The 15,530-nt window shown below is 43.9% G+C and overlaps 1 protein-coding gene across 3 annotated transcripts in view; it reads left to right on the top strand.

The window, feature by feature from the left end:
* Window positions 1-15,530, top strand: part of NUP85 (nucleoporin 85) — a 46,654-nt gene that overhangs the window by 27,010 nt on the left and 4,114 nt on the right. For all 3 annotated transcript variants that reach the window (XM_038546622.1, XM_038546621.1, XM_038546620.1), the window contains 4 exons: window positions 3,548-3,682; window positions 3,788-3,910; window positions 4,309-4,440; window positions 4,793-4,899. In XM_038546622.1, the coding sequence (XP_038402550.1) occupies window positions 3,548-3,682; window positions 3,788-3,910; window positions 4,309-4,440; window positions 4,793-4,899 (497 nt within the window). The remainder of the gene's footprint in view (window positions 1-3,547; window positions 3,683-3,787; window positions 3,911-4,308; window positions 4,441-4,792; window positions 4,900-15,530) is intronic.

Below are 15,530 nucleotides of genomic sequence, written 5' to 3'. Positions count from 1 at the left end.
TGATTGATAGAGGCTGGTGGAGGAGTGGGAGGTTAATGTAAATGAGCAGGACGGGTTTTAAGGTGATATAAATGTTCTAAAACTAGATTATAGTGATGGTACGCAACTCTGTAAACTTGCTATATATGTAGGTGAATGTTCATAGTGTGAAAATTATAACTCCATATAGCTATTAAAAACAAAAAGCTCGATGATCCTGAAGTCATTTGAATTTTCAATTTGGAAGTCAGTACGTATATTGGGGCTATGTGTGTATGTATGTATGTATGTATGTATGTATGCTGTGCCTATTGACCTGTGACCTAGTTGGGAGGGACGGGGGAAAAGGTTGCTAGTTGACCTGAATAATGGAAAGTTGATTAAACTTAAAATCTGAAATTCCGGTAAAGAATTGTTACCAGTGATGCTATTTCTGGGCCTTTTGTTGCTGGGAGATCTGTATAAGTGGAGGGAGAGCTTGCTCAGGATATATTGGGCCCAGATTTCGAGTCTCTGATTTATTCACTGAGTATTTATTGAGTGCTCCTATTTGCAAGGCACTGAGGAAACAACCATGACCAAACTGGGCAAAGATTACTGCCCTTATGAAGTTTACATCCTATCCTCGTGGGGAGACAGGAAATAAATACAGAAACAAAATATGCAGCGTGCCTCACAGTGAAGCATTGTGGTGTGGAGAGCCGTAAAGCCAAGGTGGGGAATTGGCAATGGTAGAGCCAGGGAATCCAGAAAGGCCTTCCTCATGAGATGATGTGGGAGGAGCGATGCTGGGCCAAAGAAGGGGAGAGAATGTTGCAGACAGTGAGACCTGTAGGCACTCCGACCTGAAGGCACAATGAGATGAGGTGCAGTGTGAACGAGAGCATGAGTTGGGGACATAAGGGCAGAGAGTCACAGGGTCAGATCGTAGAGTCCCCTAGACTGTTATAAGGACTTTAACTTTGAGAGAGGTAGGAGAGTGGGGTGGTGAGAACATGGTCTGTGGTGCCAGACTGCCTGTGTTAGCATCCTGGCTCTGCCTCTTACTAGCTGTGGGGTCTTAAATGAGTTACTTAACAGCTATTAGTTTCTTCTGTATAATGCAGATGATAATAAGATTATATTTAAGATTATTTTATTTATGATTAGGGTGCCTGGGTGGCTCAGTCATTTATTTAAGCATCTGACTTCAGCTCAGATCATGATCTTAGGGTCTAGGGATCAAGTTGTGTGGGGCTCCCCACTTAGCGGGGAGTCTGCTTGTTCCTCTCCTTCTGCCCCTTCCCCCACTTGTGCATATGTGCTCTCAAATAAGTAAAATCTTTTTTTTTTAAGATTTTAAAAATTTATTTGACAGAGCATAGGCAGAGGGAGTGGCAGGCAGAGAGAGAGAGAGAGAGAGAGAGAGAGAGAGAGAGAAAGCAGGCCCCCACTGAGCAGGGAGACCGATTTGGGACTCGATCCCAGGACCCTGGAATCATGACCTGAGCTGAAGGCAGATGCTTAATCAACAGAGCCACTGAGGTGCCCCTCCAATAATAAAAAATCATGAAAAAGATTGTTATGGTTAAAGGACATAAACGTGTGTAAACTAGTTGATAGACCCAACCCCTGAGTCAGATGGGGTTAGGGGCATTGGAGAGTTGAGCAGTCATGTCATGATCTGACATAGGTTCTCAAGGCTCTCTGGCTGCCCTACTGAGGATAGAGCAAGGGAGAAGCAGAGATCAGTCTAGATGGTACTAAACCAGGCAAAGATGGTGGTGACCTGGACAAGGATGGGAGCTGAGCAGAGGAGGTGGTGAGAAGTCATTAAATTCTGGATGCAGTTTACAGGTATTATTGATGGGATTTGCTAATAGATTGGACGTGCATGTGTAAGAAATAGGAGAATGTGGGAAAATCAGGTTGGTAAATTGGAGGCAGCCAGGTGTTTACTTTCAGACATGCTACATTTAAGATGCCTGTGAGATCCAAGTGGAGACACTGTCCAGGCAGTATGGTATACAAGTCTGGAATCCAGAAAAGGAAGTACAGACTAGAGAGAAATTGGGTATTTGTCAGCATGTATATATTTGGTTTTTTGAGCATGACTTAGTACAGGAAAATGTTACTTTGTATGTTTTACATATTGTGTGTATATACTGTTGGTTGTCATTAGTCATGACAGGGTCTATAAAATTGCCTGGAACATGTATTGATGATAACCAATGCAAAGTTCTTTGAGCCTCTGAGCTCATTTTTGTCACCTGATCAGTGTATAACCTTGTTTTATGTATGTTTTTATTTAAAGACACCTTATTTGATACACATTATTGACTCATTAACATTGAACTTATGGCCAACAACACTGTATTGCATGCCTGAATGAAGCTTATCTAACATACATTTTCTACTTATGGACCATCATCCATTCTTAGCACTTAGAAACACTATGTAGCACTTAGCACTATGCTTGGAGGCTCAACAAAAAGCACAAAAATACAAAAAAAAATGATACTAGATAGATCCTTTTTTTTTTTTTTTTAAAGATTTTATTTATTCATGAAAGAGAGAGAGGCAGAGACACAGGCAGAAGGAGAAGCAGGCCCCATGCAGGGAGCCTGATGTGGGTCTCGATCTTGGGACCCCAGGATCACACCCTGGGTCGAAGGCAGGCACTAAATCGCTGAGCCACCCAGGGATCCCCTAGATAGATCCTGAAAAAGACACTTGTTTAGTTTGAGAGTTGATACAGGAAGGTAGAGTGCCACCTGGTTCAACTTCAGCTGGGAATGTGCAGTGACTCAAATTTTTTGCCACTCTGTGCATCTCCAAAAGTAATGGTGAAAGTACCTCACATATACTGATTTTTGGGGTTACAAATAAATGTTAACAAATAGGCAAATTCACAAATATGAAATCTCTGAATAAAGAGGATTGACTATATTGATTGACTATATTGTATGTGTGTGTACATATTTTTTATTTGAACTAAAACTTTTATGAACCAATCTTTATTTGATGTACTATGCCGTTTTCTGTTTCATTCATTCATTTATTTTTTTTAATTTTTATTTATTTATGATAGTCACAGAGAGAGAGAGAGAGAGAGGCAGAGACGCAGGCAAAGGGAGAAGCAGGCTCCATGCACCGGGAGCCCCATGTGGGATTCGATCCCGGGTCTCCAGGATCGCGCCCTGGGCCAAAGGCAGGCGCTAAACCTCTGCGCCACCCAGGGTTCCCTCATTCATTCATTTATTAAGTAAATTCTGCATCCAGTGTGGGGCTTGAACTCATGATCCCAAGATTAAGAGTTGCATGCTCTACTCGACTGATCTAGCCAGGTATCCGCATTTCATTTATTTTTAAAAATTCGGTTGCCATCTGTTGCAACCCAATCAAATTGGGTTATAACATGCAGTTTGAAAAGCATGGTCTAGTTTAAAACCATTAGACTGGGTGAGCTAGACTACTGCTGGAGAGAAGAAACTATCATATGTCCACAAGCCTGGGAAACCAAAGTATGGATTGAGGAGACTGGCTTCTGGCCTCCATGCAATATTCATGTTCTTGTGTGTCCTCCCAGGTGACCATCTTGGTGCTACAGGGCCGGCTGGATGAGGCTCGGCAGATGCTCTCCAAGGAAGCTGATGCCAACCCCTCCTCTGCAGGCATGTGCCGAATCCTGGGGGACCTGATGAGGACAATGCCCGTTCTCAGTGTATGTGGGAGCAGCCCTGTTTTGCTGAGTCACATGAGAGGGATTTGTTCATTAAGCACAGGGGGTTACTGTAGTGACAGCATCTCACTGTGTCTCTCCCCTTAGCCTGGTAACACCCAGACACTGACAGAGCTGGAGCTGAAGTGGCAGCATTGGCATGAGGAATGTGAGCGTCACCTCCAGGACAGCACATTTGCTGCCAGCCCTCACCTGGAGTCTCTCTGCAAGGTCAGTGGGAAGGAAGTCCACGTTGGGGTCCAGGTTGGAGCTGTGACATCCAACACAACAACAACAGGAACACAGTCCTCTTTGGACAGGCTGTCCATCAGCTCTGCCAGGAAAGAGAGAGCTTTCAGACCAGGTGTTCTTATTGAGATCAGGGGGGGTGTTTCTGGTTTCTTTTAATTTTATTTAGTTGAGAGAGAGAGAGATAATGAGCCAGAGAGAGGGAGAAGCAGGCTTTTTGCTGAGCAGAGAGCCCAATGTAGGGGTCATTCCCAGGACTCCAGGATCATGACCTGAGCCAAAGGCAGGCACTTAACCAACTGAGCCACCTAGTGCCCAAGGTCAAGAGAGTTAACAGAGAAGTTGGCTCTGGAACTGAGAGAAGATGTCTCTTTCCTTAGATCTTGCTAGGAGATGAAGCCGCCTTGTTGGAGCAAAAGGAGCTTCTGAATAACTGGTATCATTTCCTAGTGACCCGGCTCCTGTATTCTCATCCCACAGTAAAACCCATTGACCTGCACCTTTATGCCCAGGTGAGCCTGAACTCCAAGGGATGGTGGTGGGTAATAGGAATCCTGGGGGCTAGGTCATTTTCAGTGTGCGACCTCTTTGAGTTGAACCTCCCTGAAGAACAGGAAAGGTCTTTCCTTTGCTTCCCCCATCTTTTATTTTTATAGTAACCTCTGCCCCCAACATGGGGCTCAAACTCATGACCCTAGAGATCAAGAGTTGCACATTCTTCCAACTGAGCCAGCCAGGTGCCCCATTTTTGAAGGACCCCATTGCCCTTCTCCAGGGTTCCCTACACAGCAGCCCTGCCTGCCCCCTTGAGTCTCTCTTTCCATCTGGGAATTGAGTTCCAGTTCCGTCACCACCTTTCCACAGTCCAGCCTTGACCTGTTTCTGGGAGGTGAGAGCAGCCCAGAACCCCTGGACAACATCTTGCTGGCCGCCTTTGAGTTTGACATCCACCAAGTGATCAAGGAGTGCAGGTAGGACCTGCTGTGCCACCACCCTTGGCTGTCTTTAGGGGTACAGTTTGGGACACTAAGTATACTCGGGGTTCTGCAACATCACCGTCATCCTTTCTTAGAATGTCTCATTCCTTCTTACTGGTGTCTTAACTTTCTTTCCACTGACCTGCTCCACTCCTGAGCCACATGCAGGTAGATAATGGCTGCTCTCTAGACAAGCTTAGGGACCTTCCTGGGGCTCAAGTCCTACTGTGTTTATAATAGTTTTCGTTTCAGGGTTGTTTACTTGAACAACATTGCAGTAGGTTACTTTGATATTTAAAACCAAGAAAAACCCAGCAAGCCTATTTCTTGGAACCTGATGGGTATTCAAACCACCTTAAGAGAGAGCGCTTCTCAATAGTCTCCCTTTCAGGTTTCCCTTTCTGGTGACCTGTGGGCTGTCACACTCTGGCTGAGTCTGTTTAGCGCAGGGGTTCCACACCACCCCTCTCCTCAAGCAGGTAGGTGCATTGGACCTTCAGCAAGGTGGGAATGGGAGTGTCAGACAGAATGAATCGAAGGTACAAGGTGTCAGAAATTTCCATATATAGTAAGTGAGACAGTTTGGCATCCCTTCTTATGCAGCCTGGTCAAGTGGCTACTGCATTGAAGACTCCCTGAAGGGAGACCATTGGGAACTACAGCAGACGACCTTGCTCAGTATTGAATTCATTGACCTCAACTGGATCTTACTCAGCACATCTGGCCAGTGGGGAAGGGGTCCCTTCCTGCGATGCTCCTCTTGTTTGAGCCAGAAGAAAGCCAAGATTTCCAGAAAATAGAGCTAGATTTGGAGAAAGAAAACTGGGTTTTGTGTTCATATTCTTTTCACAGACATGTAGCTGGAGCTGAAAGATGACTTCCAGAATCCGGCTGATTGCAGGGTGGGGAGGGGGGGGCATCTGCACAGAGCAGTTAGCGAGAATAACTTACAAAGGTGCACACACATGTCATTATTTGGCTTTGTCATTGTCTCTGCCTATTATTCAAAGTAATGGGCATTCCTAAATATACTTAGTCTGTTACAGCAGTGGGTTATTTCTACCAGGACTTCCTTTCTAAGCCACATCTGAATTTTTGGGAACAAATCAGATTTGAGCAGAACCGGAAGGAAGGACAATGAAAAGAGAAAGCACCCTGTTCTCTGCAGTGACAGTAGAAGAAAGAGAGGGTGCCAGTGAAGAGGCGGGGCTTTGATGAATGCCGCAGAAAATGGCATCACCCTCCTGCCAGTCACACATAAGGAAGGATCAGTCTCTCGGCCCCTTAGTCTGGGCCTGTGTCTAGCCTGGTGAGCAGGAAAGGGTCTAAAGTATTTCTGTTTCCAGTAAATTTTGGAGCTTGGGTTTTTCTGATCAGGAAGCTACTTCCTACTCTATTCTGAAAGAGGTATCATACTGTAAGTCCTAGGACCTTATCTCAAGAATTGGAGGATAGGCTGAAGTATCTTCAGATTAGCAGAGTTTTAGAAATGTGCCGTCCTGGATGGGGAAGGATTGGATTTGGGGTCCTGTGAGCACTTGATTTTTCTTGAGTTATCTAATCAGACCCAAAGTTCCTGGGAAAACAGGGAAAGTCTGGGGTTGGGCCAGTGGACTGGTGATGTAGGGAAGTCTTACTGATTTATTTGGGTGTGATGTCAACTGTGTTCATGACTAGCCTGTAAAGGGGAATGAGGGGAATCTTTTTTTTTTTTTTTTAAGATTTGACTTATTTATTCATGAAAGACACACAAAGAGAGGCAGAGACATAGGCAGAGGGAGAAGCAGGCTCCCCATGGGGAGCTGGATTCGGGATTTGATCCCAGGATTCTGGGTCCTGAGTTAAAGGCAGATGCTTAACCACTGAGCCACCCAGGTGTCCCCAGGGGAATCCTTTTAAAGAGGCCAGAAGGGAGATTTCTAAATGGGTACCTGATGATCCCCATGTTAACTCTGCCAGACCTCTGGGGCAGGAAGGGCAATGAAGGGTTCTGAAGTAGAGCATAGGCCTACTTCATCAGCCTCTTCTGTAGGGCCACAGGTTTGCCTATTATCCCCACAGCTGAAAGGAGAAGTCTGGAATCTGAGTGTTCATTTCCTCCCCCTGCTTTATAGTGTCCTCTAAAAGCCAGTTCTTTGCTATCTGGCAAGAGGAAATAGGGAGCTGGCATAGAATTCACCAGGAGCTGGGCAAGATGTCAGCTTTCTGGTGCCCTTAAAGTCCTCCCAAATACTGAACTAGAAGGAAACTAGTCTTCAAAAACTAAGAAGTCCAGTTTAATGTTTGTCTAATCTAGAATCTTCTTGCTGGACCTTTGGCCTGGCCCATAACTTGGCTGCAGTGGTGTGTAGACAGACCCTCATGCACCATTTGCAGAAGAAGGTCCACAACTGCCTGAGCTCAGGTAGGCAGTGGTTGCTGCAGAGCCACCTTACCCTGGCTGTCTCCCCAGCTCCAGTTCTTTTTTAGCAGAGGCCACCCCAGAGCTGTAAGCCTTCCTCAAACATCTTTGAATGAGGAGGCTGTTTTCCTGGCCTGTACGGAGGAGATAAGGCCAGGAGATTGCTTTTGGGATTCTCTGTTAAATGTGTATAAAGCTCCCAGATCTGTTGTTGAGACTTATTTAGCTCTACAGGGAGGATGTTCAAGGCAGCCTTGTTCAGCACTCTGTCCAGTCTTGGTCACTCAAACTGTGTCATTAGCGCTCTGCCTTCAGTGGTCACTGTCTTGCAGCCTTGGAAGCTACTGTATCCCCTTGGAAAGATGCTGGAGGGCTGCCAGACTGAGGCATGCTGTGGCCCACTGGCTGGCTGTCTCACCAGAACCATGAGCATCAGTCTGGGTAACAGCAGCTGTTCACAAGGGCTGAGCTGTTATTTCCCCATACCCATTCTTTATACCCCACACCATGCCAAGCTTTGAGATTATAGCAGTTTTCCTTGTATTCTTGAATTTATAACCTAGGCTAGATGTGTGGAACCCCTTAAGAGAGGACTTTATATCAGATTGGAAGGTGAGGAAAGAATTATTGAAGGAGGCTTCACTTGAGTCCTAGAAAGCTCAGCAAAGAACAGAAAAGGTCATTTTAGGCAGAGAGAAAAGCATGGGGAAAGACCCAGGCAGGAAAGAAAGCCTGTAACCTGCTGAAGGAACTGCACACGTCTGCACACATCTCTTAGAACCAAAGACTAAGTAAGGGGTTGAAGTGACAAAGATCAGAAAGGAGTCAGATTATCAAGAACCAAATAGAGGGATCCCTGGGTGGCGCAGCGGTTTGGCGCCTGCCTTTGGCCCAGGGCGCGATCCTGGAGACCCGGGATCGAGTCCCACGTCGGGCTCCCGGTGCATGGAGCCTGCTTCTCCCTCTGCCTGTGTCTCTGCCTCTCTCTCTCTGTGACTATCATAAATAAATAAAAAATTAAAAAAAAAAAAAAAAAAAAAAAAGAACCAAATAGATACACTGTACTCAGTAGTTTTGATTAAATCCAAATGGGGAGCCCCTGAGGATTTTGAGTAGGTTAATGCTGTGAAATTTGTATTTGAGAAGGAGCAATCTGAAGAGTATGGAGAACAGCAGGGCTGGTAGCTGGGAGACCAGTCCTAAGACTAATAAAAATCACCCATGTAGAAAATGGTTAATAATTACAATAATGGTGGGCAGCCCAGGTGGCTCAGCGGTTTAGCACCTGCCTTCAGACCAGGGCATGATTCTGGAGACCCCGGATCGAGTCCCACGTCAGGCTCCCTGCGTCTCTGTGTGTCTCTCTCGGGAATGAATGAATGAATGAATGAATAAATAAATAAAATTTTAAAAATAATAATTACAGTAATGGTGATACTAGTTAACATTTATTAGACTAAGAACTTTTACGGATTATTTCAGTGTATCTTTGAACAGACTTTTGAGGTAGTAGCTTTTTTCATGCCTATTTTACAAATGAGAGCAGTGATTGCTGGTAAAGTCACATTGTTAGTTCTCAAAGGCAAAGGCACTGTGGTTATTTGGATCCAAAGTCATTTGCTAAAGTCCATACTGTTTGCTGAGCTCTTAAGCATTAACAGGCCATCAAGAAGTCCTATATTAGCTCAACTTCAAAATTCTCTCCAGCTTCTTCTCATTCCCTCCTCAGCTGCCACCATAGCCCAGCCACCATTATTAATAGCCCAGACTATTGCAAGTAACCCATGATTGGCTTTGTCACTAACCATATCTCTACATTGTTTGCACAGAACAGTTTGAGCATTCTTTTTAGTCTTTTTTTTTTTTCAAGGTTTTCGGTTTTTTTTTTTTTTTTTTTAAGGTTTCATTTATTTATTCATGAAGACACAGAGGAGAAGAGAGAGAGAGAGAGAGAGGCAGAGACACAGGCAGAGGGAGAAGCAGACTCCATGAAGGGAGCCTGACGTGGGACTCGATCCTGGATCTCCAGGATCATGCTCTGGGCTGCAGGCAGTGCTAAAACTGCTGCGCCACGGGGCTGCCCTCCAGGTTTTGTTTAAGAGAGATAAGTTGGGGAGCAGGGGGAGAGGGACAAGCAGACTGTGCTAAGCATGGAGCCCAATCATGTGTTTAATCCCATGACCCTGAAATCGGGATCTCAGCTAAAATCTAGAGTCAGATGCTCCACTGAATGAGACACCCAGGCACTCCTTGTTTTCTTTAGAGTTTCTTTATTCATGAGAGAATCCCAGAGAGAGGCAGAGACATAGGCAGAGGGAGAAGCAGGCTCCCTGTGGGGAACCCGATGTGGGACTCAATCCCGGGATCCTGGAATCATGACCTGAGCCAAAGGCAGACGCTTATACTGAGCCACCAGGCATCCCACATTTTTGGTTTTTTTTTTTAAGTTTTTATTTAAATTCCAGTTAGTTGGGCAGCCCCAGTGGCGCAGCAGTTTAGTGCTGTCTGCAGCCTTGGGGTGTGATCCTGGAGACCCTGGATCGGGTCCCATGTCAGGCTTCCTGTATGGAGTCCGCTTTTCCCTCTGCCTGTGTCTCTGCCCCTCTCTCTCTCTCTGTCTCTATGAATAAATAAAATCTTTAAAAAAAGAAAATAAATTCCAGTTAGTTAACATACAATGTAATATTAATTTCAGGTGTGCAGTATAGTGATTAAACCTTCCATACATCACCCATTGCTCATCACAAGTGCCTTTTTTTTTTTTTTTTAAGGATTTTATTTATTTATTCATGAGAGACACGGAGAGAGAGCACAGGAGAGTCAGAGACACAGGCAGAGGGAGAAGCAGGCTCCATGCAGGGAACCTGATGTGGGACTCGATCCTTGGTCTCCAGGATCAGGTCCTTGGGCTGAAGGCAGCGCTAAACCGCTGAGCCACCTGGGCTGCCCAACAATGCCCTCCTTAATCCTCATCACTTAAGGACACCTCGGTGGCTCAGTGTTTGAGCGTTTGCCTTTGGCTCAGGTCATGATCCCAGAGTCCTGGGATCGAGCTTGCTTCTCTCTGCCGGTTCTCTACCTCCCTCTGTCTCTCAAGAATAAATAAAGTCTTAAAAAAGAAATCTTCATCACTTATTTCTCCCACCTCCCCATCCATCTCCTCTCTGGTAACTAGCAGCTTATTCACTCTCATTAAGAGTCTCTTTCTTGGTTTGTCTCTTTCACTCCTTTTTTCTCCCCCTTTGCTCATTTGTTTTATTTAAGATTTTATTTTGAAGTAATCTCTATACCCATTGTGGGGCCCCTCACTCAAAACTGAGATCAAGAGTCTCAAGCTCTACCAATTGAGCCAGCCAGGTGCCTTGGTTTGTTCTTTATTTTTTTATCTTTTATTTATTATTTTTTTAAAGATTTTTAATTTATTCATTAGAGACACAGAGAAAGAGGGAGGCAGAGACACAGGCATAGGAAGAAGCAGGCTCCCCGCAAGGACCCCGATGCAGGACCTGATCCCAGGACTCCTGGGATTACAACCTGAGCCAAAGGCAGATGCTCAACCGCTGAGCCACCCAGGCACCCCTGTTTTGTTTTTTAAATTACACACGAGTACTAAATAAAATCTTTAAAGGGGGGGGCAGCCTTGGTGGCGTAGCGGTTTGGTGCTGCCTGCAGCCTGGGGTGTGATCCTGGAGACCTGGGATCGAGTCCTGCTTCGGGCTCCCTGGGTAGAGCCTGCTTCTCCCTCTGCCTGTGTCTCTGCCTCTCTCTCTCTGTGTCTATGAATAAATAAATAAAATCTTTAAAAATAAATAAATAAATTACACATGAGTGAAATCAAATGGTATTTCACTTTCTCTGGTTGATTGATTGCACTTAGCACAGTACTGTTTAGCTCCATCCTTGTTGTTACAAATGGAAAGATTTCATTCTTTTTTTGTGACTCTTATTCCATTATTCCATTGTATATATGTACCACATCTTTATCCATTCATCAGTCGATGGACATTTGGGCACTTGCCATCTTTTGGCTATTGTAGATAATTCTGCAATAAACATTGGAGTACACGTACCCCTTTGAATTACTATTTTTGTATCTTTTGGGTAAATACCTAGTAGTGCAATTGCTGGGTCATGGAATAGTTGTATTTTTAACTTTTTTAAAAAGTAAGCTCTATACCCATGTATGGCTTGAACTTGTGACCCCAAGATCACGAGTCACACAGTCTACTGACTGAGCCAGACACCCCCTCTACCTTTAAGGGTTTTTTTTAAGATTTTATTTATTCATGAGAGACAGAGAGACAGAGGGAGAAGCAGGCTCCATGCAAGGAGCCAGATGTGGGACTTGATCCAAGGATTACGCCCTGAGCTGAAGGCAGACGCTTAACTGCTGAGCCACTCAGGCATCCATACTTTTAAGTTTTTGAGAAACATCCATAGTGTTTTCCACCAGTTCGTATTTCCACCAACTGCGCACAGGGCTCCCCTTTCTCCACATCCTTGCCAACTGATCTGTTGTTTCTTGTGTTGATTTTAGCCATTGTGACAGGTGTGAGCTGATATTTCATTGTGGTTTTGATTTGCCAGTCTTCTCAGTGTTAAACCAGGTTTTCCTGCTTTCTGACCCAGTGGCTTCCCATCACAAGGCCCTAAGTGAGCTGGCCTCTGCTTACCTTGAAGTTTGAATCACATGGGCTTCATTTTGAAGTAAAAACAAGACTTTCTACTCCAGAGCCTTTACACTGACTATTGCCCCTATTTCAGGAGGGCTCCTTTTCCTTGTTTTCCTGTGGCAGGCTCCCTGCCTCCTCCAATCCTCTGTTTAAATAACTATTCTCTGGATCCCTGGGTGGCGCAGCAGTTTGGCACCTGCCTTTGGCCCAGGGCGCAATCCTGGAGACCCGGGATCGAATCCCACGTCGGGCTCCCGGTGCATGGAGCCTGCTTCTCCCTCTGCCTGTGTCTCTGCCTCTTTCTCTCTGTGACTATCATAAATAAATAAAAATTAAAAATAAATAAATAAATAAATAAATAACTATTCTCGATTCATTTTCTATATGTAGCTTATTCTAGAGGGGTGGACTGTGCATGTAATTGTGTACCTACAGACACATATATGTATGTACACAGTGTATCTGTGTACATACAGATATGGGGAGATATCTTGTATTTATATTTTGTAGGTTTATTCACCTTATTTAATATTCGACCTTAGGACCAGCCTTTTTTTTTTTTTTTTTTTTTTTTTTAGTTTTTATTAATTTAGAGAAAGAATGCGAGTGCATTAGAGCAGAAGTAAGGGAGGAAGAAGGAGAATCTCAAGCAGACTCCTTGCTGAGTTTGGAGCCTGATAGGGGCTTGATCCCACAACCCTGAGATATGACGAGCCCAGATCAGGAGTGGGATGCTTAACCGAGCCACCCAGGTATTCCATGGGACCGGCTATTCTTGATTTCAGCTGTTACTTTTGAATTTTTCATAACTTCAGTTTCTAAAGATAGCTTCGGTGTCTCAAAGCGCTGTATTGACCATCATAATTCCTCCACTTTGGCATTCAAGCTAAAGTTAAAAGAATAATTAGCCAGTCACTTAGTAGCAGGACTGGATTTGAACCAATTTGCAGTGTGGATAAACCATATCCATGGTGGTCAGGAAGCAGTTTAGTAGGGATTAGTTATGTGTTAACCTCAATTTCAGATTTGCTGATTTTTATATTTATAGAGCACTAGTCAAAGGAATCTTTTTTAAGATTTTATTTATTTATTCATGAGAGACACAGATTGAGAGAGAGAGAGGCAGAGACACAGGCAAAGGGAGAAGCAGGCTCCATGCAGGGAGCCCGATGCGGGACTCGATCCCAGGACTCCAGGATCACGCCCTGGGCCGAAGGCAGGTGCTAAACTGCTGAGCCACCCAAGGATCCCCATGGAATCTTTTTTTTTTTTTAAGAATTTATCTGAGAGAACACGTGAGGGGGAGCACAAGTTGGGGGAATTTTATTTATTTGAGAGAGAGCCAGCAGCAGAGAGCATGAGTAAAGAGGAGAAGGGGGAAGCAGACACCCCACTGAGTAGGGAACTATATGTGGGGCTGGATCCCAGGACCCCGGGATCATGACCTGAGCCAAAGGAAGATGCTTAACCGACTGAGCCACCCAGGTGCCCCTTGGTTACTTTTTTAAAGATTTATTTTAGAGAACAAGAGAGGACTGTGTGTGCATTTTGAGGGGGTGTACAAGGGGGGGAGAGGGAAAGAATCTCAAGCAGACTCCCCACAGAGCATGGAGCCTGATGCAGGGCTCAGTCCATGACCCTGAGATCATGATGAGCCAAAATCATGACTGGGATGCTTAACTGGGGCACCCAGGTGCCCCAGTGTGTTTGTCTTTTACTCTTAGGAAAGTGGAGTTTTAATGATTACTTTCTATAACAAAATCAAATGTAAGTAAACTGGAAGCAGACTATCAAGATAGATAGTTTCAAGGTATAATCATGCATTAAGGTAAAAACTTCTGCTTTCATGATCTAAAAAGAATAGAGATTGGTTTACACTGAATTACTGGACAAATGTTCAAAACTTACGCCTTGTTCTTAGGGCTATGGATCCTCAAATATTCCATCTGTTCCAGGATTCCACCATTAGGGAATGCTCTTGTTTCTTGGTTTCAACTCAGGTCATGATTTCAGGGTCATGGGATCAAGCCCTGCATTGGGCTCTGTGCTGAGTGAGGAGTCTGCTTGAGATTCTGTCCCTCTCCACCTTCACGTGCACTTGCGCCCTAAAATAAAATCTTTAAAAAAAAAGTAATATTTTCCAATATTCTTTTTTTTTAAAAAGACTTTATTTATTCATGAGAGACACAGAGAGAACGAGAGAGGTAGACACAGGCAGAGGGAGAAGCAGGCTCCATGCAGGGAGCCCGAATGGGACTCGATCCTGGGTCTTCAGGATCACACCCTGGGCCGAAGGCAGACGCTAAACCGGAGAGCCACTCAGGGATCCCGTTTTTGGCAATTTTCAAAAATACCTTTTCTTGTATTTTTTTATATTTCCACAATCCTTCAATACTAAGAGTTCTATAAATTATGTGCTACACAAAGTCCTATCATGCTCAAGTTTTCAAAGAGTACTTCCTTGATCCAAGTTCTCCTTTAGCTATGGCTTTGCTAATTTTGTAATTCTGTGTTCCTTTCTGACCTTGTTCTTTTAGACAGGAGTCCCAATAAATAAGATCTGCTTGGTGAGGAGCCTGCTGCTTCTCCCTCTCCTCCTCACTCATGCTCTCTACTACTCTCTCTCTCTCAAATAAATAAAAACTTAAAAAAAAAAAAGTCAAGCATTATATACAAAGAGAAAGGCCTATGCCAAGTAACAAATGAGTAATATAACCAGAAATGATGTATGTACATACAGTAAGTGCATTGGAATACTCTATAGAGCATGATGCAGGGTGTTTTCAAACAACTGATGATGTAAAACAGTGATTTCCAAGGCATTTACTTAATCAGACCTTTAGAGGGCCCTAGAAACCTTCACTTTTAACAAGGGCCCCAGGAACTTCTAGGTTTTGATTAAAAGTGTGGTTTGGGAGAGGACTTCACCTTCATTGTGGCCAGAGTACATATACGATAAAATTATAAATCTTGTAATTGAACAAAATTTCTTTATACAAAGTACTAATAGAAACCTAAACAAAAGATGGTTTTTAAAAGTATCATGTATATATATGTATATATATAGTCCTATTCATAAAGTATATTAATCAAAAGCTGTACAATGAGAAGCATTAATAGTGAAGCCAGCTGCAAATATATTGCTTTGAAGTCCATGTTTCCTCAAGCATCAAAAACTACCAGTCTCTTAGTCTTTTGTTGATTTCTGTATTTTTGATGTGTTAGTTTCAGGTTTACTACATTTGACAATTCTGTACATCACAAAACGTTCACCACCAGAAGTGCAGTTACCATGCGTTACCACATAAAGTTAGCATAGCTATACTTTTCATTTGCATAAATCACTCATAACTGGAAGTTTGTACCTTTTCACGTAGTTCTCCAGTCCCCTACCTCCCTCTGTCTGATAACCACCAGTTTGTTCTCTGTGTTTATTAAGCCTATCTGTTTGTTTGGTTTTTTTTTTTACACATTATTTTGTATCCACATTCTCTGCATGTGATTGGATCCCTGAATTTTATTTTCACTGTGACATTTTCCAGAGATCTAGA

Source organism: Canis lupus, chromosome 9, assembly GCF_011100685.1.
Source record: "Canis lupus familiaris isolate Mischka breed German Shepherd chromosome 9, alternate assembly UU_Cfam_GSD_1.0, whole genome shotgun sequence".
NCBI classification, from domain to species: Eukaryota; Metazoa; Chordata; class Mammalia; order Carnivora; family Canidae; genus Canis; species Canis lupus.
Note: the sequence above shows the minus strand (reverse complement) of the source record. Positions and strands in the feature narration are given on the sequence as shown.